The sequence below is a fragment of the Chrysoperla carnea genome, chromosome 2 (genome assembly GCF_905475395.1).
Source record: "Chrysoperla carnea chromosome 2, inChrCarn1.1, whole genome shotgun sequence".
NCBI lineage: Eukaryota > Metazoa > Arthropoda > Insecta > Neuroptera > Chrysopidae > Chrysoperla > Chrysoperla carnea.
In genome coordinates, this window is record NC_058338.1 from 55,594,501 (window position 1) to 55,618,453 (window position 23,953).

The 23,953-nt window shown below is 28.9% G+C and overlaps 2 protein-coding genes across 4 annotated transcripts; one reads left to right on the plus strand and one right to left on the minus strand.

The window, feature by feature from the left end:
• Positions 1-3,372: 3,372 nt before the first annotated feature.
• On the minus strand, positions 3,373-14,544 carry LOC123292056 (serine-rich adhesin for platelets). Of its 3 annotated transcripts, none has more exons than XM_044872567.1 (13): positions 14,296-14,544; positions 12,955-13,131; positions 12,661-12,893; positions 11,767-12,163; positions 10,967-11,320; positions 10,631-10,904; positions 7,078-9,498; positions 6,730-7,019; positions 5,834-6,096; positions 5,037-5,248; positions 4,685-4,799; positions 4,355-4,625; positions 3,373-3,593 (listed from the first exon to the last, which is right to left on the minus strand). In XM_044872567.1, exons 1-13 carry the CDS (start codon positions 14,428-14,430, stop codon positions 3,453-3,455), a joined length of 5,283 nt encoding a protein of 1,760 aa, XP_044728502.1. In that variant the 5' UTR covers positions 14,431-14,544; the 3' UTR covers positions 3,373-3,452. The 3 variants fall into 3 exon arrangements, with proteins under 3 accessions (XP_044728502.1, XP_044728501.1, XP_044728500.1); XM_044872566.1 differs by having other exon boundaries at positions 6,745-7,019; positions 10,613-10,904; XM_044872565.1 differs by having other exon boundaries at positions 10,613-10,904.
• A 309-nt stretch (positions 14,545-14,853) lies between these two features.
• On the plus strand, positions 14,854-15,813 carry LOC123293750 (DNA repair protein XRCC2-like). Its single transcript, XM_044874650.1, has 2 exons — positions 14,854-14,872; positions 14,937-15,813. Exon 2 carries the CDS (start codon positions 14,960-14,962, stop codon positions 15,746-15,748), a length of 789 nt encoding a protein of 262 aa, XP_044730585.1. The 5' UTR covers positions 14,854-14,872; positions 14,937-14,959; the 3' UTR covers positions 15,749-15,813.
• Positions 15,814-23,953: the final 8,140 nt, after the last annotated feature.

The following is a 23,953-nucleotide window of genomic DNA, read 5'->3' on the forward strand; positions in this document are numbered from 1 at the left end:
TTTGAATTTACGAACTTTTATATATTTCGTAATTTTGAATTATTTACAGATTTTATATGCATTCAACGCATCTTATATAATGTCAAGATAGTTCATTTTAAGTCGACAATTTAATGAATAATAGTAGTAAAGACTTTTAATATAAGTTAAAGGAGGGTTCACTTTGATTTAATAGTTTATAGGATGCTTAAAATAAATTAGATTATATAACAGACAATATGTGGCAAATTCATTTTATTTTAACTGCGTAAATTATTCCGAATAATAAACGAGATCTTAAGATTCACCAGACTTCTCCATCTGAAGCAACTAATGGTCATTTTGTCACTGGCGTTATCAGAATATTTTAATTATGCCATTTTAATATTCATTTTGTAACTTGTCGTTTATATGTTGACTAATTTCAAGTTAATAAACATTAGTTTTTCTCTTTTTTTTGAACACACTTCAGTTATTAAAGATAGAATATAAATGAAATTAATTTTCATAATTTAAATAAAAATTTATGCAAATAAAATAAAATTCTGTATTTAAAAACACAAAAAATAATAATTATTGCCCGTTTTTCAAATAAAATTTTAAAGTTTTAACAAATAGTACTTATTTTCAGGATAATTTAAAATCCTTTATAACAAAAATATTATGTACAGTATTCAACATGTATTTATAATTTTGTTTAAAGTAAAAAATACTAATATTTTCAAATAATTCCCATTTGACTATAATGCATTTTACAAAACTGTAAATAATTCGACTGTTTAACGACTTTTCATATATTGAGTATTTTTAAAATGAGTAATACTCCGATATTCCAAACTTTTTATCATTTGTATCACATACCATTCTTAAACGGAACTAACAATAAGTTTGATTGTGAAACAGAATTTTTCGAATATCATAATTATTTGGGAACTGTATTTTTAACACAAAAAAATTCAGCCTATATTTTATAAACTCAATTTCCAAAAATTTTATAGTAAAATTATGATTTTAAATTTTAAATAAATATAGGAATGTATTTAGAAATTGAGGCTAGACGTTCTTAAAAACTTTTTTATCGTCCTGAAGTATACTAGATTGTAAAAGTCAGCATTGACGAAAATAATATATTCTTAAAAACAAAACTTACTTAATTATTTCGACTTAAAATAAACATTAGAATATTTGCCGTTGACCTAAAAATACAAAGTTTACTTCTTGTAATCATTTTCACAGAAACAAATATTTCACACAAATTACTAATAAAAACAAATTGGAAGCATAGTTGTTATATGTTGTTCCCAAAATGAGCGAGTTTCTTAATATTAAAAATAGGGATATTCCATAAAATTAGAAAAAAAAAGAAATGTTATTAATCCAAAAGACAGTTCTTGTCACCTTTAATTTCTATGATATTAGTATGTTATTTATGAATTGCAAAACAAAGTTAAATTTTCAGGAAAAATCAAAAGAAATATCTTGCTTAGTATAAAAAAAACCATATTCATTACCATTTTTGGACAGTTATAGATAACTAAGTTAAACTGAAATATTTATGATCTTTGATTATGTCTATTCATTATAATGTATTTGGCTACTAAAAGATTCTGATTGGGACAGTGGTGAAAACTCTCGAATTCTAATGGACATCATACCAATGAAGTGGTATATAATAATATTTTATAGTTAGGTACATTTAATATTCGAAAGAATTAAGGGACGCTCGACGCTGTTTTAAATATCATCAAGCAGAAACGGAATACTAGTTTTCAATATGATAGTCCCTCAAAAAAAAAAAATAATAACAAAGCACAGCGTACCATGAAATAGATAAATTATCTTTGTTAAAAGTATTAACTCATTTTAAATACTTTAAAAAATATATGTTTGTTCATGATTATCAACAAATATTATTGCTCGTAAGGAAATGAACTAGATGTAAAAAATTGCTGCAATAACCATCATGCAAGTTTTTAATTTTTAAAATTATTACGATATTACTTGCATCCGAGTTTTGGAGATTTAGTTAATAAACTTAAAAATGGCAAAAAATCCAATTTTATCGTGATTTTTTTATTTTCATGAGGATCTAAAAGTCATAATTAGGTTCATGCGACAATTAGACAACTGACACCGAAATTGATTCCAGAATTTTTTTTTTGGTAATTTTCTTAACTAACAAAAAATAATTTAATAAATCACGATAAACAGAATAATTTTGACAACAAAAATCGGATTTGAAAGTATTGTCTGTAGCATCGGCCGATATGTTATATGATGTCCTATATTTTGGAGAGATTTTCGGATGTATCCGAAGAACTATTTCTCTAGTCGTCAATTTAACTGGATCTACGGTCTACTTCACCGCAGTGAATCTTTTTAAGGATATTGATAAAACATTTGTTGCTGATTTTGATAAAAAAAACATTGTCTAAGCTCTAAGGTAAGTAAAATAAAAAAAACTGTTTATTTTTGGATAGTTAATAAGATTTTTTGATACTTCTTAGATCCTGCGAATCTTCAATTTTATCATTTTGTAGACTCACATTGACACTGATTCTATCAAAATCACCCTTAAGTTTTAGTTTTAAGTTGTTGCAAGTTAAGATACCTGATATATTCAGCTCTCAAACGGAGTTTATTTTGAATAAATTTCTAAATGCATATATTTATAATTAGTTTGGTAAAATTAATACTTTCTGCATAAATAACTGATAACCTCGCATTAATCTTACGGGAATTGGATCTAGTTTAAATTTGTTCAAATTGCAAAATTTTGATATCCTGACCAAAATTCTCAATGAGTAGGTTGATCCAAATACAAACCAATTTGGGTCATAGACGTTGAAATATCAATAATCCTTGTGAATTTTTTCTATTGTGTTGGAAGTGGACACATGTACATACAATATTCATTTAATATTTTCGAAAAACACATTCCCATAACTCGAAATAGTTTGCAATTGAATCATCATACTCATTGAGAATTTTGACTGGATACCAAAATCTACAAAATAATATAATATAAGCATATTATAATCGCAATTTCCATAAGATTAGTGGGGGATCCTTTGTAAATAAAAATAAACAATAATACTGTATGCTAAAAATGTCTTATTTAAATTAATGAATAGTTTTTGGATACAATATTAATTAATAATATATAAATCTCTATAAATAAATTGATTTGACATTGTTTAGTGAAAATGATAATAGCAGCTGCTTCACAATCTTCACGTATACTAAAAATATTATACACATTTATCGTACATAATATATCACAGCTACATACTCCACAATCCATTTAAAAACCAAAGAAATAAATCGAAATTACCTACCTACGGTGTTGTTGATTTTTTTTTAAATTAAAATTTTTACCTAGAAATTGTTGGTAGTATTTTCTTTTATAATTATTGCTTCAAAAATTCTTTCGTTTATTTTAAGAAATTATTCCAATATTCAAAAATATTTTTTTAATCAGAATAATCCATGGTTTTGATAAATTCAACAACAGAACAAAATTGTATCCACCAATATTGTTCTTCCCCTTGTAGACGATTAGCATAAAAACTATTTACGTATTGTATGGTGGATAGTAATGACGGTGGATTCGCCTAAAACATTCAAAATTATATATAATGATTAATATGTTTGAAAATTGACGAATAATCAGATAATTAAAAACTTGAAATTTAATACGATTCTCATAAATACGAAAACTCAAACTTCTGATTTATAGTCCCCAGGGCAGTACCCTTTTTGTTAAATAATCAATGACACGCTTCATTTTGGCAAATCTACCAAACTTCCTCTCTACGATTTTTTTCGAACGAAAGTGCTGCGTTTTAAAATGAGAAAACTGTCTTAAAAAACACTGAAGGGAATTGGTAGGCTCGCCAACAGGAAATCACTCACGAAGCTTCAAGCATGTTTAATCATTTAACAAAAGGTTGCTGTCCCGTGGACTATTATATAAAGTCGCCATTTTCAGCCTATCAGGTCTTGTTATCTTGGGGTCTTAATCTAGACCAAACTGTATATAGTAATCGAAGTGAGGATGTTTTTATTCGAACTATTACAATATCTTAGAAATAAACATACGTAATATACCTAACTCTTATTTAAATAAACAACATTAATATGGGCGTAATTTCATTAAAAATAAAAATTGAATATTGAGTTGATACTCAATATTCTTAGAAGAAATAATTGGAGAATACGGAAAATACAATATAAACATAATATTCATATCAAATCCATAGTTTGGTAAATAAGAATAATGATGTCATTTACGAACAAACAATATGATCCTTTTAAAGGCGCATAAGATCTACACAGTTGAAATTTTCAGTGAACTCTATGTGTAACAACGTACCTTAATTAATACATAGACTAAAACTGGCGTAAAATCATCAGCAGTGGGTACTCCTCGTTCTGACGCTAATGATAACAAATTCATGATAACTGTAGCACATCGCATAACACATCGAACTTTATCAGCTGCCGTTTTGTAGGCAGCTATTGCTGATATAGCATTCTGTGCCGAAGTCCAAGGACATTCATAATGATAAACACTATGTATTCGTAGATCTTTATGATTTGGTGATATAATTTTTGATAATTTCTTCATATGGTCATAAAGCATCCTAAAATCCATGAAAAAAAATTAATCAAATGAAAAGTTTGAAAATAATTCCGTACTTACTGATCTCTAGAGATATCACCATCACCGTTTGGAAATAATGCATTAATGTACACTCTACTGATTAAAGTTCTTTCTATAGCTGTTCGTGCAAGTTCTAATTGAGATTCGCTTGCATCTAAAAGGAATAAATAAATTTAATTATTAAAGAAACTGTTATAAAACATTCATACTGTAAATGTAAATGAATTATTTTAAATTTATAGTGCTTTATTTTGTGAAGATCTGCCATCCTGAGACTAGCTGGTAAGTTGGAAGGTTTCTTAATTAAAAAATCTAAATTAATTTGATTAATACTTTTCGACCTTAAAACTGTAAAAATGGGGCAATCAGTTTCAGCAAAATTCAAACATACCTTTCCAATTACTATCCTTATTCATTTCTGTAGCCAATGTCTCCATAAACGAGTAAAGTAAATCAGTTTTTTCATCAGCTAATGAGAGATTCTTAAATTCTTCGCAAAACAACAATACAGCTGGTTCACGTCGTTCCAAAAACATGCGTACACAGACTGTTACCAAATAACTAGTAGTTAATTTTCTATCAGATATAATTTGTGTATTTAAACTAGAATAAATAGTTATGATATTAATGGTTTAATTGATATTAATTAATGAAAAATTCAGTTAAGGATTGATATCTAGCTGGGAAGAAAGACGATTGACGAGTCATTACATATCAAATTCCTGAGAGTACTCCAAATAACATCACAGTTAACGTTTACTTTGTATGATCTGAATCGATCAACATTTCCACCAATATACAAATCTGAAATTAAGTCGATGTCTAATCTTATAAAAAATTGTCTAAAAACTTTGTTGCACTTTAAAATATACAAAAATCAAATGGCATTTGCTTTAATTGAATTTAAGTTCCAAAATATGGAATAATTAACACAAAATTATTAAACAAAGTTTTAAGTATATCAGAATTTCAAACTGTTAAACGATTTCAAGACTAAAAAACTCGCTATAAATCATCTTTTTATTTTTTATCATTCATATAAATTTCTATCAAATAAAATTTTCGATTTAAAAAATACGAAACTAGACTAATACTGTGGTTTGAAAGCATCTCAATAATTTGAAATGTACAGCGCATGAGAGGTAAATATATCTTTTTCCCTGTCAGATACCTGTCTATTATGTTTACCTATCAATATGTGCAAGTGTTGCTAATAACTCTTGACGACATCGAACTAAATATCGAATATATGCACCTCGTTTCACATGTTCCTGTCGTAATGCTAATAATAATTTTCGACATTCATTCAAATCGAATAATGCAATACATCGTAATGTTTCGTTAATTAATGTAACAAGAGGCCAATCACATAAGTTTCGTGCTTTCGCTAATTGCAGTCTTAAAAATAATACAAGTTCGTTTTCGGGTGGTCCATTATTATTTTGCGCCCGCTAAAAATTTAAAATTTTATATTTTAGTCCAAAAATTAAATATAAACTAATTTAAAATAAAATACTATAGTTTAGTTAACTTTTAGGCAGTTGACTTTAATAAATTCGTTCTGAGTGCATTTGATTGTGCGTTTTAAAAATTTGCAGTGTCATTCACTTAAACAACTTACTGCCATTTTTTCCTAGAATCCTAGGAAATTTCCTAGTTTTAGAAATATATTTTTGAAATTAGACAGCATGTTAGCTCTAAGAAGAACGTTATTTTATTATTGGCATTCAAGTGCTAAAACTTATGTTCAACTTTTTATGAAATGAACTATAAATATGTATATCAAATATATAAATAATCAAACTAAACTATAAACATTGAGCGTGTGGAAAACGTTTATCAGTGTATTTTATTCGGATATTAGTTTTAAATATTCAATATCAACGTTCTTTGAAAAACAAAGTACTTGTGTACTCCGTTATTAATAATAAAAAGATAAAACTGCATTGACTAATGAAACTTCTAAGAACATGCATCAATTAAAACATCCGTTGAATTAAACGTGTGTCTCTTGATTAAATAGCACAAATAAGTCTTGTTTACTACATATTTTACACAAAATAAAAAAATTTGGCAATAAATACCAGTCTTTGTCCTACATTCATATCCCATGATGAAGAATGTTCTGAAGCTGTACTCAAAACAATACGTAATTTACGTTTAGCATCCGAAAATGCGAAACAATTTTCAATATTGTTATGATCAATCAGCCATCGTTCATCATTTCCACTTGTTGATATAGCACTACTACCCGCAGCCGTACTATCAGTGGAACTTTTCAATTTCGAACTAATACTAAGTGAATCAGACGTGTTTGTATCACTGTTATTCGATGGTTTTCTACGATATTTCGCCAATATATCTTCAGAAGATTCTAAAAAAAGTATTATTTTGTTATTAGAAATTAAAAAATAATGTCATATAAAAAGTACCTTCTACTGCTGATCGTAAACTTGGGCTAGAATCATCTAGAGACGTGTACCGCTTAAATCTAGGGGGATCACCATCCCCACCTTCATACCGTCCACCAGATAAATCATCCGTTCCCCGAACAGTTTTACCACGACGATTTTTAAAGCCCATTTTTAATTTTCCAAAGAAACCACGTTTATTTTTTTGATCATCATCCATCATATCTTTATCACCTTTCTCAGCAGTCATATCAAAACTAATACTTTTGGGAATTGCTCCAGTTGATGTCATTTGTGGTTTGATTGCACTTGTTGGTATAGAACTATTAGCTTTTGGGACGGTAACACTTAAAACACTATCTATTCCAGAGCTCGATGATGGTAAATCACTTGATAAATCAATCAAATCATTTTGTAATTTTGATGGAGTTGACACAGCCATACTGTCTGTAGTCTGATACCATTGTGTTTGACTAGCATTATTCGATGTTTGGTTCCATTGATCAGAATGATTTCCATTCATTTTAGCGTTCTTTTTATTTGTTTCTGAACTACTACTGCTGGATGTTAAACTGGAACTAGTTGAATTCAAACTGATGTTACTTAAACGAACCCCGTCACAAATATCGTCAATTTTCTTGTTATGATTTTTTTGATTTGGTATCTGTGGAAATTCATTTGGTGTAGATACTTGTCGCACCAGAGTTGAATTAGTTTTATTAGAAATCACTTTGCGTTCTTTTTCCTCCAGTAACAATTCCAATCCATTCATACAAATGGAATTGGAATCAATTAATATCGCCTCACGCCGTGATGAGTTTTCGGAATTGCCCGAATTCCGTAGAATACTAGATGAGGACCTATGCTCTATGGTCTCAGTCGCACGTGTTGTCATTGTTGATTGCTCTGATGTTGATCGTATAATTTGATTCCGTTCAATAGTCGTACGCATATGTATATTATTCGCATTATTATCGACATACTCCATTGTACGTCGTTGATAATCTGATTTCCGACCGCCTTTGCCCGTTAAATTTGAACTTACAGGTGTGCCATTGACATTAGTACGCATAGGTGAATTTGGAGTAATCGAATCTCTACCTTCTTGTATTGGACGAAATGCATTACTTGGGCTAAAATTTGGATTTGAGCCACCGCCATTATAGTGAGGTGAATTTTGTAAATAGATGTTATAATTATGTGGCAGAGGAATATCTAATGGTGAATCGGGTTGGGAGCTCGATGCACTTACAGGACCATTATTTAAATGATTACTTGACGTAGATGCCCCACAATTAATTAAAGATCCATTCATATTGGATGTAGTGGGAATAGATATTGGAATAGGACGATGTATTTGAACTGGTGGTGTATCCTCAATTTCTGATCTTGCAGTATCATCTGATCGTGCCACACTTGCAGTATCATCACTTGGTGCTACACTAGCAGTATCATCTGTATCAACTTCCGTCATCCGTTCAGAATCCGATGCTAAAACATCTGTTGACCATGCACTCTCACTAACTGTATCAAGACGATCTAATCCTTCAACAACATTCGCACGTTCTAAACGTTCAACAACGGGTGGCATAAATGATGGGCGATCTCTTTCACTTGCTTCAATTGTTTCACTATCGGATGCTAAAACATCAGTTGACCAAGTGTCCGAAATTATCGATACAGTTTCATCACCTTCCAATAATTTCTTTATTTCAAATTTACAAAATTTGTCATCGATTTCCGAACGAATTTGTTTATTAATTAATGGTTGAGCAGTTGGGGCGAATTGTAATCGTGCTTCAACTCCCATTTGACGTGCATCATTTTCACCTTCTGTGACTTGTGAACTAGGTGTGTCACGGCCGGATATATTTGGTGTACCGCGACCAGAAACATTTGCCGAAATCATATCCGATAAATTATCATTATCATTTTGATCTTCGTTCTCTTCTAATTCTAAGCTACTTGCTACACTATGGTTACTTGCAGCTTCACTAATTGCCTCGAGATTGTCTGATATGTTACCAATTGAACCTTCATCGTGTGAATGTGAAAAACGTGTACGTTTCTCTTGACCACTTGCTAAAACCATTCCAGCAGTTTCAGTAACAATTTGGTCACGTTCTTCTGAATCTTGTTCAGAAACAAAGTCGTCTACATTGTTTGTTAGGGTAACACTATCTAAATTTGTGCTTGAGCTAAATCCGTTACTCAGTTCCATGCTTAATACTTTATGTTCTGGAAGTAACCCAACAAGTTCTCCTTGTGGAACATTCAATGGAATAATCAATACGTCATGATTCAAATGGCAATCATCACTTCCACTTGAGCTGGGTCGCGAACTTGATTGTAATGCTGAGCTTTGGTCTTCGATTATTCCATTTATATTTTGATGGCTTTCCACATTTAATAAAGATAATTTATTCAAACGTGGTTTGGGAACTGTAATGAAAAAATTAATTATTATTAATATTTGAACAGTAATTTTACACATGATATTAAAATTATAAAAATATAACTCGATTATTCATAATTATAATTTGTTTATTTTCCTAGATTATTATTCAGTATCACAAAAATCGACTTCTAACTCTCTATTAATATCCGATTTTCCAGTATAATTTCGATTTGATAAATTACTCTCTGTGTTTGATTTTAGGCGATATTTCAGAAACTATGGAACAATCATCAAATACACCCAATTTTTTTTTGTTGTTGATAAAAATTGCTTTATAAACCGAGAGCCATTGAACTTGAAGATAATTTTGTATCGATTTCTTGAAATTTTCTAAGAGACGCCGCTTAGAATACAATCGGAAAAATCATTTATTGATAAACTTAGTATATAGAGAAATGTAACAAAAAAGAAAAAAACAAAAAATAAAACAAAAATCCTCCGAAATTTCCACTGTATCATCCATTTTATAATAGATAATGTATTTTGTTTATAAGTTAGGTTAGGTAAGATTGGAGTAGCATGTCCTGGGGTGGGACTATGGAAGGTAGAGGTAAGGAGGGCAATCTTAAATAAGGGTAAAAAAAAGTGATCAACCGAAAACAGAAAATAACAGTTCTAAAATTGACCAGAATGACGATGGTGTAGTAAAAGGTGTTTGATGTGAACTTCTCTATCCTTCTCTAACAACGTGTTTAGATCTTTATCTTATTCTTATTACTTGCTTTTAAAATTTACACTTTTGCTACAGCAGCGCACAGAGATGATTCTCCTTATTTCTACCTTCCATAGGTGAGACACACTTTGATCAAAGGGCCCGTTGTTATTCCGAAAAAGAGTTGACCCATTCCCTGCCTCTCCATGAACCATTTGGAACTTTTTAGGAACAACAGCAGGAGTGTTTCGACGTAAACGGACATAAGGTCGGAGAGGACGTCAAATAAAGTCTGGCTCAAATGAGTCCATTTTCTCATGGCAAGATCTGGACAGTGACAAAGAAGATTTAGTTCTCCGTGGATTAGTAACTATTTGATCCGATAGTAAAAATATTTAAGTGGAAGGCGAAGCTGAAGTTAACAATTAATCAAATCTTTTATTTACCTTTATGCATTTTATTACCTTTTCCTAAGATACTTGATTTCTTAGAACTACCATCTGAAGACACCTCATCACTTTCTCTCTTTAACTTAGATAAACTATCGCTTGATAATGTTTGGGTAACACCATTTATTGGTCTAGTGGGTATTCCACTTAATAATACTGTTAACTTTTCTCGATCATGTACGCTAAACATTTCCAAACCAACGTTTGTTGCGGGTGACGTTACAGGAATGGCAGATGCTTCATCACTAGTTTGTTCTAACGCTTGCGATATCATTTGCAAAAATCCAATCTATAAATTTATCAAATAATAAATAATTAATTAATCGATTTAAAAAAAATTAAAATACTTACCAAGTTATAAATTTCAGCTTCTGTAAATAAAGCCGATGACCGAACCATTCCTTGGAGTTCTACACTATCAATAGCCAATGGAACTTCTTCCAAAGATTCAGATGCATCTTGAAGAATAGTATCCAATAAATTAGAAACACATTCCTTATCAAAAAGACTATATAAGTCATTTACTTTGGTGTCAACATCCTGATATTTCATTAGTGCCAACATTTGAATGATACGAGCGACTTGGATCAAATTAAATCTAGAAATGTATGAAATTGGTGTGTCTATAATTCCATACGGTTCTGGATTAACCATTGCTGAACATATGAAGTGAGTAAATACTAAGTCTGTAATCATTGCGTTTATCTGAAAATAAAGTAAAAAATTTTAAATCTTTTTGAAAAGAAATTATTTGCTCAAATTTTGGCCATATTTTTATTTAAAAGGTGAATTAATTTTATCAAAACACCGATTTGTTCTTAATATAAAGCAAGAAAGTCCAAAAAACCGAAGACAATACTCGTTCCGGAAAATCTTACTCTTTTTTCTATTTGATTTTCGGTGCTCTTGTCTATCTCAAATTTATTGTGGAAGAATTACATAGATTATACTTTTTCCGCAATCATTTGTACAATAAAAAATACTATCGCTGAAAGTGCGACAAATACCGTTTAACTAGTTTTTTTTAGTTGACAGAATTTTCTTATGGATTTCACACAAAACTATGAAAGTTTTACAATCGCAATTTTTTAAAATTAGGCATCAGTTTCTAATTTTTACGTTTAAATATACAGCATACAAATTTCACAAACCTCTTGTGCGTTAAAATTTCCAGACTTTGTGAGAAAATTAACAATTTGTTTAATTAACCAAGACAATGGTGCTGGAAAACAATATAAATTTTCTTTTATACTGTTTATAAACTTTGTTGTTATTGCCTCTAATGAATTGATTGTCCATTTACGGTATTTTGAAATTCGTGCATTATATTCTTGAGTTCCTTCTTTGCCAAATTTTTTTATTCTGTCTTCTACAGGAAATCTTTCTACAGCTTTATCTGGATCTATATCCAAGAAATATTCTATATCTTTGAGAAGTTGTAATATTGGTGACTGAAGTGCAGCAGTTAAAAATAATTTTGAAGTAAATAAACCTTCATGGAATTCGGAATATAATCTAAAGAAAGTACAGGAACTATTTCGAAGCATTCTACAAGAAGATAAAAACTTATAAAAATAAAATACTAAATTGAAATGTGAAATAAATACAAAGCATAATGATGTAATAATTCAAACAGAGCCTGACAAAATTTAAAAAGAAAATTGGTATTTTTACAAAAATTATATTTTTATATTTGTTTTCCACCGAAATTATAAGGTTTATGAAAAAAACGTTACCAAAAAGAGGTGTTTGTTATTTTACAAAGAATAACTTTCTAATTGATTCAAATTATTCTCTATATTTATTAGTTATGAACATGAGCTGATTTTTAAGCGACTTTGCAAGTTAAGATTAATTTAAAGCCTCTGTAGTAGAAAATCTTTTATTTGGACTATTTTCGAAAAAACTCTCCGTTGAAGAAATTTTCAGGTGGATTGTTTAAAATAAGCTACCTAGCATCTTAGAATACATAAATGTAATTTAAATAATTTGAATGTTATTTAATCATTTTGCTTTGTAATTTTCTTGACAAATAATTATATTACCGTCTAGGATTATCACTACTAATTAATTTCAACTTTGTAAGTTGCCGTAACAAACGTAACACCAGTACGGTATCATGTGGTAACACTAAACTTCCATACAGACCAGATATCAGACTTGGAACAACTTGAAGGGCTTGTTGCGAACATATTTGTTCCCCTAATGCAAAACATTGTGCTAACAATTCTGGTGATGCACGTAAATTTTGTAGAAATTCTCCATACAATATACAATCCTAAAATAAATTTATAAAATGAATTTTCTGGAAAAAAAAATGCTTGATCAAATATTTTTACCTGATACGGAAGCACTTTAAATGCATCAATAAACCGAGTAGATTCTAATAAATTTGCCTTTTGACAGCATATTGCGGGAGATGAATCAGGTCGTGATAATATCAGCCTATTCAAATTTAATCTTTGTTGAGATGTAACCCAAGCAGATTGGGCCAATTTAATGGATTCATTAACCACCTAAAAACAAGATAATTATTTAAACTTTTACAAATTAGGAAAAGGTCACATCAAAATTGGATTATATATATGGTCCATAAAAATAAAAATTATTTCAAGGCATATTTTCACGATATATCTGTTGCGACTGCTATTTCATTTTCTCTAATTCGATTCGATAAAACTTATTTAAAAAAATACTTAATCAAAACATTCATGGTGGCCGCAAGAATCAAAATTCTCTGATGATTCCCTCTGTTCAAGTATAATCCTATCATGCTGTCTAAGAAATTCGAAATTCTAAGAAACTGCTTGAAACCAATCTCGATAATTAATCGGCTAACTACCAATATTCTACATGAAGCTCGATATTTTTGACAGTATCTTGAGAACTACTCTTTGAACTGGATATTTATGTTTTGGTTCTTTATCTCATTGAAATAGACTTGAAACGAGTTAGACCTGGGAAAAACCTGAAGGTTTTAGGGAATAAAAATTGGAGTAATAGAATATACCAACTATTTGACGTTGCTTTCAAAATTCCAGCCAATATAAATAATTGGTATCCAATATTTGCTTAAGTAGTGATTGTTACTATTGTTTTTGGAACACTCTGTACCTATAGCTTTTGTTTTTTGAACACTGTTAAATGATTTCAAGTTTTGAAACCTAGTGCCTTTAATTACTTTAGTCTATTTTTCATAATTTCACCAACAAGAGCCGTTACGTTTGCAATTGGCTCAGTATAGTCGTTTAAAATAGACATGACTACAGTCACAATAATAATTAATGAAAATGTTACACTTTCTTGACAAGATTGTCACGAACGTACTTTCACGATCCATAAGAGTACTTTCATGATCATTACTAAAACAAGACTCTTTCACCATAGACAAACTTAGGATCCTAAACTTGAAACAAAATCGAGCCATCTAATAAAGAAATTTTGTTTTATAAAAACCGAAGTGTTTTGTTAGGTTCGTCTAAGTTGGGGATTAAAATTGACGCTTTCAACTTTCAATTAAATTTCAAAATTATTAAAACATTTGTTTCTAAATAATAAATGTATGGTAATTATTATATACAAAGAAAATTATTAAGAAATCACTCACAGATAAACAATAAAAACAGTCAAGGACATTTTATAAAATAAACAATAATAAGAAAAATTCATACGAAACTTACACGTTCGTTAAGTTTTTGTAATTCATTTTGCTCGGACGATACAAATAATCGTTCTTGACGTAATTCTCGAACTAAATTATTGATATCCCAATGAAGGTAACTCCTTGGCGATGCCAAGGGCTCGTGCTGATCCATATTACACTAATATAATAGACTAATATTCTTTGAATAATTAAAACTAGATAGGTATTAATCACTAAACAATATTTCACATAACAATAAAAAATAAGTTTACATGAATATGACTAATAATCAAAATTAATTACTGTTATTATGACATATGACATCAAATTGTTTATATATTCGATTCTTCGAAAATAATTAAAAATTCACTTGAAATTCTCAACTTTATAGTAGTAGCACTTATCAAATATTTTTGTAGTACTAATTGCTGTGTGAATTCTATTTAATTGCTATTAAATTCTTGTAAGTTGTAAAATAATATTTCCAATACGCCCCCATTATACAGCTGGGTAGTTGTACTGACGCCATTTTTAATTTTCATTCATAAAAGGATTTCCGTTTAGTTTTCTATAAATTAATTAAAATTAATCATATAAAGGGTCATAAACATTATGTATGTATAATTTAATATTAATTAATATATTTACTAGAAACTATAAAATATATTAAAAGTTTAGATATGTAAATATAACCTAACCAAATGGCAACATGTCAAATTGAATCGGGTGTACAATTCTTTGCACGTTTGACCGCTAGAGCAAATTTAAAAAATTTACATTCAAGAATATTCAAGGATGGAGGACCATTTCCAAATGAAATTATTGAAGTGTATGGTGATTCATCAGCTGGAAAAACATCATTTATTATGGAAATGATTGCTTACACAATTTTACCTTCGACGTTTCAAAATATTTCGATTAATGGGAAAAACGCAAGTGCTATTTTAATTGATTCGGAACATCATTTCGATTTACATCGTCTAGTTAAGTCAATGCAGATCAAATTAAAGTTAATTAACAATATCAAGCCAGATGAAATTAAGTCTATTATTAGTGAATCGTTAAAAAGACTTATCATTTGTAATGTTTTTAATTTATTTGAACTTAAATGTACATTTATTAAAGTGGGATCAATCATACATGATAACTCAAATATAGCGTTAGTGTGTTTTGATAGTATTCAGTCATTTTACTGGTGCGAAAGAGATTTTAATAATAAAAAACTGGCGAAAGATCAATTTAAATATGATTATTTGAAGTATCTTATAGATCAAATCAAAGATTATAGTGTTGTATTAGCGTACACACGTTCTACAAGTTTCAAATCAAATCAGAAGTATAAACGAAAACAAGAAATACCAATTCATTATAAAATTAATCTAATTAGAAACTTAGGAACAGATATGACTGTGGCAAATATACAGTATAAGACTAATCCAGTATACACTGTAAAATTTCGATTAAAAAATTGTTTTCAATTAAATTGTTAACTAAAGCTTCCAAAACATTACAATAGGGAATATTCATGTTTTTTTTTAAATATTTTTAATTCATTGTTTACACCGTTATAACAAAGTAAAAAATATAAATACTGCTTAAAAATGCTGTATTTAAGTGTAAAAAAATATTTAAAATACATTATAATTTTGAGATATTTAAACGCAGTTTTTTTGCGCTCTCTGTTGATAACGTATAAGTACGTGATCTGTCAATTTTTGAAAGTTCAATGTATAATTTACACTTGAAAAAAATGAATTTACAACACAGAATTTACACTCGTTATTATTAAGTTTTTAAATAAAAAGCCGTAGAATAGTATAATTTAATGAAATACCATATAAAATGTAAGTAATTAATATCATACAGTATGTCAACAAATTTGACAAGCCCGTACTATGATATCATGTCCGTAAAAAAATTTGAATTTCCGTTTTAGAAATTTTTAAATGCCCTCACTGAATTTGTACTTTTATTAATTAATTTTAAGTAATTAAAAAGATATTAATTACTAAAATAATGGTTTAATTGAAATATCCAGTCATTAAAGTTACGAAAGAAAAATATTTGAACCAAATTTAAATTTCATGAATATTTCCTATTCACATGTGGTACCTATCAGGCCATCTATTATTAAATGTTTATACTAAAGCTATTTAAAGATGATTTGTATCTTGACTAAATAACTGATTTCAAATAATTTATTCAAAGAAAATTGAATTTCATTTTCCATCTTTATTACTAACTATAACCATTTATATTATGGATATTAGTTACTATTCTGCATAATGGTCTGTAATTTAGTTACATAGTTGAGTTTTAGTTTATGATACACGATAGTTTAAAGTATTATATAATAACCTCCTTCCTTTTACTACATTTTAGAATATATAATTCTGTTAATCAGTCATTAGCAATTCCACGCTAGAGTAGTACATAATTATAATTAGATAGCTTGTATTTGGATACAGAGAGACTTTTAGTATCATGTTTAATATCAAATGATTAATTTTCTCGTTATCAAAAAGACGTTAAAAAGTACAAGGAAACGAATAGAATCCAATGCTGTTGCTTTCGTAGTTAAACAAGTATGGAATAAATAATTTGAGCTGAATTCTATCGTTTTTTTACTTGGCACTCTAAAATAACAAAGTAACCAAGCTTTGGAGTTAGTTTTATTCTTTATATCAATATTCGAAATGCTTTGGATAAATTTTAACAGTGTCATTAAAAAAATAAAAAGGAAAAAAAAATCGTATTACTAGTATTTGACGAATAATTTTATACAATTTTGTCGGCTTGAAGTCTATTAAAAAAAAAGAACAGAAATAAGAATTCAAATAAGTGCTTTATCCTCATGGATATAGTTGAGCCTCTTAAAAAGATTTATGATTTCCCTTTATGAAATTGACCTTGCCAGAGATATTACTCAATATTTAAAGAAATTCTTTACCAACACAAGCTAAGTAATTTCGTCAAACTCCGAAGAGATTCAATGCAAGTCTTTGATCTTTGAAGCAGTTAGATTTATGTTTAAGTAATCGAGACTTTGCCCGACGCATATATTTAATATTTTTTTTACGTGAAAATTATTTTGTTTTGAAACTTCAATATTGATGATATTGAAAATAATTCTGTGATCTCTTTTTTAATATTCGCGTAGTTTTGGAAGTTGGCATGTAATTATTAGAATCTCGTTCCATCTGTAATAAGAGCATGATGTAATAGTTTTCCTATAAAGACATTCTGTACTTGTGTATTTGAAAATGTTGTAGAACATTTATTTATTTTTTTTGTAACTATTATAATTATTATTATGATGTTACAATAAGATTCTTGTTGTTTTTATTGTTAATTTATAATATTTTATTATATTGGTTTAGAATTTATAAAGTCGTTAGTATAATTAGTATAAGATTTTAAAAAGAAAGTGATTTGATATCAGCAGTAACAGAATATATGAATATTTATTTTATAAATTATATACATTGAACATTGTACAATTAAAACATTGTAACCTACAGTTGAATTAATTTTTTGTACGCCGAAAAATATTGTACTTTAAAATAAAGATCTTAGCGTCACAGTGACACAAGACATTATATAAACAAAAATTGTTGAAGGCCTGTTGTTATAGTCAAATTAGATTGTACTTTGTATCAAGTAAATGCCATTTTTTCGAATGATTTACAAAGTACAATGTAATTTGACTATAAAAACAGGCTTTCAACAATTTTGTTAGGATGTTATTTTTCAATTTTTGCTAAAATTTGGTTAGGATATTTTATCGACCTTTTTCAAGGAAAGATTCGATGGATAAAGGTACTTTTGTTTAAAAAATGTGAAAACTGAGTTCGGTTGCTGATGAGAAGAGAGATGGAGGGGGGGGGGAAGAGGCAAAGGATCTATTGTGTCACTACTCTAGAGTTGGAAAACAAAATCTTCGCTATAATGGCATATAATCAAATCAATAGTATCCGGTAATGTTATTTGTGAATAAACAAAATAACCTCCTTTGTAGAAAATTTATTAAAAACAAAATTGTATACCAATAACAAAAAATTGGACATAAATTGTAAAAACAATTTTATTAAAATTGGTTTACTGCCCTGTGCATACCCCAATTTATTATTTTGAAAGAAAATTATCTGTTTTACTTGAAAATGTAGTGTGAGCATAAAATACCTTTTCTTGGAAATTGATGAAATTGTTGAATTGGGCATCTTAAAAGACTGAATATCCAACATCCCCTAAATTATTCATATTACTTTATGAATGAAAATTATGATAATAAATGCATGTTTTTATTTTTCTCTAATATAAAATATAATTCGTCCTGTATATATTAGGTATATATTATGTATATTTGAACAATTTCCTTTCCATATTTATTAATTATAAGTTACTTACCTATAACATACTGGTCAAAAATCAATTCTTAGAATATACATTATACTATTATAGGTATAATATGTATACGTTACCGGTAAAGAACATAATACATTCCACACCTGCAGGTTTGCGGATTTGAATAATTTTTGGAGGGGGGTAATATGAACTTTTCATAACCATTTTTAAAGTAGTTAATAATTTTATACTTTTTATGTTCTTACTTTGCAGTTTGTTTTACTGACTTGAATACAAAAACGCGAAATACTGGTTTTTTTTTGTGATTGAACGGCAAGTTTCTAAGATATCGTCAGAAATTATTTCGAAATATCGTACAATTTTAAGCGACATCTCTAAACCTACGCGTATAATTTTGGACCCAAATTTTTTATTATTTGGACCAAAATTTCTATTTTTTAAGATAGTACTTTAAAAAATCGAGAAAATCACTCAAAATTTCATCAAATTTAGTTTCGGAATTTGATGAAACTTCATCTATTGGGTAATTTTTACCCAAAAATACAAAATTCGTGTTAATTTGAGTAAGGAGTCTTAAATCCTGTACGAAAAGCTTTTATTTTGGAGCGAATCCACAAACTATTAGTCTAATCGTCAGAGGAAACGATTTTTGACATAAAAAAAAAATTGATATTATTAATTTTTTGAGAAAATTCCAAATTAAAAAAAAAAATGTATTCCAATCTAGCTCGAGATATTCCTTTCTAGCTCCAGCTATGTGTAGAGTGACTGGGGATTGCAACTTATTTTGTAGTTATTTAATAAGGTTCCTTTTTTTGGAGGGGTTCAATTAGCTTAATAAGTCCTTCTGAATTCACGCTTGACGCTTGGAATTGTGCAGAATACCTAGAAATAGTGTGATGGAATTGTCTAAACGTTTTAATCATTTTATTACATTCGCGGTAACATAAACAAGTATAGGTAATATATGAGTAATAATATTATTTATTTTGTTTATATTCGAATAACAATAAGGAGTAAGGAGTAACTAAACTAATAAACTAAGAATACATATATTAATAAATTATATGAATCAAAATGTTTGCATGTTATTTTTAATTTGTTACTTTTATTATGTATTATATTGCCGAATAAAAATTAAGGTGTACAACAGAATTGAAATTTAAAAAAATTTTAAACCAGTTGTTTAGCTTGTGAGGTCAACCCTAATAGCTCAGTTAGTTAAGTGGTAACCAATTCCGTCCGCGGTGTGCCTAGGGTAGCTATGAAAATAATTGAGGAGCTGATAAATGAAATTATCAGCGGAAAAGGTGGTAAAACACGTATATGGTATCACAATGGGCTCTATAGCCTAAGAGTGTCCTTCGTGGGCAGCCAATATACCCTAACCTAACCTAACCTTAGTTTGTGAGACTTTAAAAACAAACGCAAGCCTGTTATTAATATCCATGTAAAAATGGGTTAAAGTATCGTATTTGGGGGACAATATAACCTTGGCTCATCTTGAGTTTCATGAATTATATTACTTATGAGGTAGGTAGCAAATATATGAAGACAATGTTTATTACTTCTTAGAAAATTGAAATGTGGAAGACAAAATATCTTCAATAAACAAAGATTTAGGTACAAAACACTAAATTCAACTTAAATAATCAGTAAAAGCAACATTTTTTAGTGAAAAGAGTAAACAATTTCCCTCTTACTGATTATTTACAAGTTGAGTTTTGTGTATTAAATCACTTACAATAAAGTATTGCTCATTGGGGATATTTTGTGTGCCATATTCAGTTTTAAATAAAATAAAATTTTAATTAGATCAAAACAAAGAAGTTTATTACAGCTCAGGACCGTGCGCAGGAATCATGAGGGGGGTTCTAATTTTTGTTCATCATGTTCGATCATAAAGTCAATAAAAACGAGAAACTCTTTTTTCGAGTAAGATAACATCTTATTATGTCAAAATGTGAGACTCAGTCACTATTTTTCAATAGGTTAATTCTGCAAGGTACAGAAAAAAACTTACAAAGGCTAAACCATTTAGACTATGTTCAGATATTGTCTATCTAAAGTATGTTTTGAAATGACACAAAGTTGAAAAGGATAATTTATTCGTCGCTGTTTCCACAGGTAAAACGTCCAGAACACGAAATATTTGGTTGACAAATATCGAGTGCTTCGAATGATATTTTGACGTTCTGTCCGGCAATGCGTTTTGCATAAAGTTTAAATTCGTCGATCCAGATGATACGGATATCTTCGTGCAAAATTGAAGAGTATGGTTCAAAAAGTTGAGCGCAAGAATCTTGATCCAAATTTTTCATTTTGTTGAGAAGAGACTAAGCAAAAGTTGATAAAATATGGCAATGATTCAAAAATCGATCCTTTAAATGTGTCAGAAACAAATTTATCTACGGTATATAGATTGGGATCAATAATAATTTTCGTGCTTTTCTGCGATGTTGTTCTGAGCATGAGGTTCACGCTGATTACTTCCACTAACGTCCTAATGATTAACAAACGATATCAATACATTTATGGATTAATATCCTTATCAAATTAATTAATTTTTTATAATTTCAATGCGGCAATTATAGGTACCTATGTATTCAATTTTGCAATAATTTTGTTCTTTGTCATAAGTTTAAGATCAACATGTATCGGCTAGCGTAGTAGAAGTGGAAAAAAAGTCTTATTCATCCCGAGGCAATAAAAAAACAGTTGAAACTGTTACTGAACGCTCACCGCTCAGAAACAAGAATGCCTAGACGAGAAATTTGCAGGACTTGCCAATGTTTCAATCACATATTTTTAAAATATATCTTTAATTTTTAAAGATAGCTGTTACTATTAAAATTCTCGAAAAATAGAGGAACGTAGGAATGATGGTGCTATTGATAAATGGTAAGTAACCTGGTAGTCTAAATTGGAACTATTGAAAACGGACCCACTTCTTGTTTTAATTAGTACGAATTATATTCACTAGTTGGCGGGATTTATCTGATTTGAATTTGAATATTTTGATTGATCTTCAAAAATGGTAAGCACAATTATTGTCATCTGGTAGTCTAAATTAGAACTACTGAAAACGGGTCCACCTCCTGTCTTAATTAGTACGAATTATTATCGCTAGTTGGCGGGTTGCAACTCCCAATTATCAATAAAGAAAGACTATTTACATTGTAATAATTTAAAAACTGGCTTTATAAACATGCACAAATGTAAATATTGATCAAAAGTACGACTTCTTTTTGTTAGTAGGGGATAAAACAATGAGCTCGAAAACTTTGAAATTGTAAAAATTTCGCCTTTGGTTAGAGCAAAAATTTAAAATGCAACGAACCTTTTTTTCGAAAGTTTTCGAATTGAGCACAAATCCGAAACGGTATGCTTTTTTAAGCACCACTAGTTCAGAAACTATTCTGGACTGAATAAATTCTGACCTATACCAAAATATTCAGCTCATCAAAACCTACCGATCTCCTTGAATTATAACCAGTTATTTAAAAACAGCCTATATTTGTAGAAATGTATTAGTAGCATGACATTGTTATTAAACGAAATGTATTATAAAAACATTCAAATAGCAGTTAACACAGCAATTTGAAAATATAATATCAAGATTTCCGTATTTTAAATTTCCTTTTTAATTAATAATAACTATAATCACTGCAGATATTATTTTTCAAAGGTTTTGGTTTATAATGATATTTAAATTTAAAGTGGTAAATGGAAATTTTGTTACACTAGCTGTTAAAATGCGTAATTCCTAAAACCATAATAACCTGCCGCTTTTAATACTTTTTTTTTGTGTACAAAACCTGATTATCGTTAGTGGTTTCATTAATTATTAATAATATTTATATCGTTAGTAGTGCTAGAGATCTTTGATACCCAATGCTATCTAAAAGCAGGGCCGTAACGAGGGTGGCAAGTATTTATTATATACATTTTGATGAAAATTCGTATACTGATAGTGTTTATAATAATAGTAAAGGCAAAATTAGGGAGAGTAGTCATAATGATGTCATTTTACCTTAAAAAGTCAGTACATTTTATTAATGAACTTTTTTAATTGCTTTTTTTTGGAACTGATGAAATAAAGTAAATAACACAAAAAAAAAGACGAATACAAAAATAAATTGGATTAAAATTGTAGTCATTATTAATATATTTGCTGTTCATTAACTTCAAAAGGTACCATTTAGGGAATTTTTATAAACTAAGTATGTATAATTCTACTAAATTTGGGTCATACTTACTTTTAAAATTTGTTATTAAAATGTGGTTTCAAAAATGTGGAGCCCTGCTCCCTTAATTAAGCATAAAAGTGATAGCTAGCGAAAAACTGAGATCACAGCTCAAAAGAATGACCCAAAATTAGTGAGTTTCAAAAAAAATTCCAATAAGATCGGATAAAATTAGCCTGTGTTATCAAACAAATCGAATAATTTAACTTTATGACTTCATCAAAATCCAAAAAATTAAATTTTGCTCTATCACATCCAAATTTTATGAAATTTTGATAAACCAAGTAAGTAAAACTACTAAATTTGGTTCATACTTTTCAAATTTGTGATCCAAATTAACTTAATAGGTTTAATAGGTTTCAAGAATGTGGAGTCCTGGTCTCAGAATTATGCACATAAGTGATAGCTAGCAAAAACTGACGTCACAGAAGAAAAGAATGACCCAAAATTATAGGGTTACAAAAAAATTCCAATAAGATCGGGTAAAATTTGCCTGTGTTATCAAAAAATCGAATTTTTAAACTTTATGACGTCATCAGAATTCACCAAAATTAATTTTGCTCTAGGGCCGTAACATGAGCGCCGGTGGCAAGTATTTAGGCTGTGGTTGGTTATATACATCGGGATCGGCTATAACGATTTTGATGAAAATTCGTATACTGGCAGGATTTAACATAAGAAATTTAATTACATTGGTAACATCTGTACAGAAAAACGGAAAACGTGAAAAACAAAATTTTTCCACAATATTTACATAGTCATCTTTTAAAATTAATCTAATTGTGTATTGAAATGAATAAATTTTGTACGTTATGCTTTTCTCCAAGTTTATGCTACTAGAGTACCAATTCTGCTTCAACTTTATCAGCTTCACTTCCTACTAATAACTGATGTTCAACAAATATTCCTAAAACTTTTGACGACTGGATCCGAACAAGTCAAAGCTATAACAATCGGAAGTCTATTATAGATTAAATCATAGGAGAATCATTATCCTACAAATTCACTATAATTAATATATATAATAATAAATAAAAAAAAATTAATTTCCCTGACATTTACATGTTTTTAGGATTTCCAGGA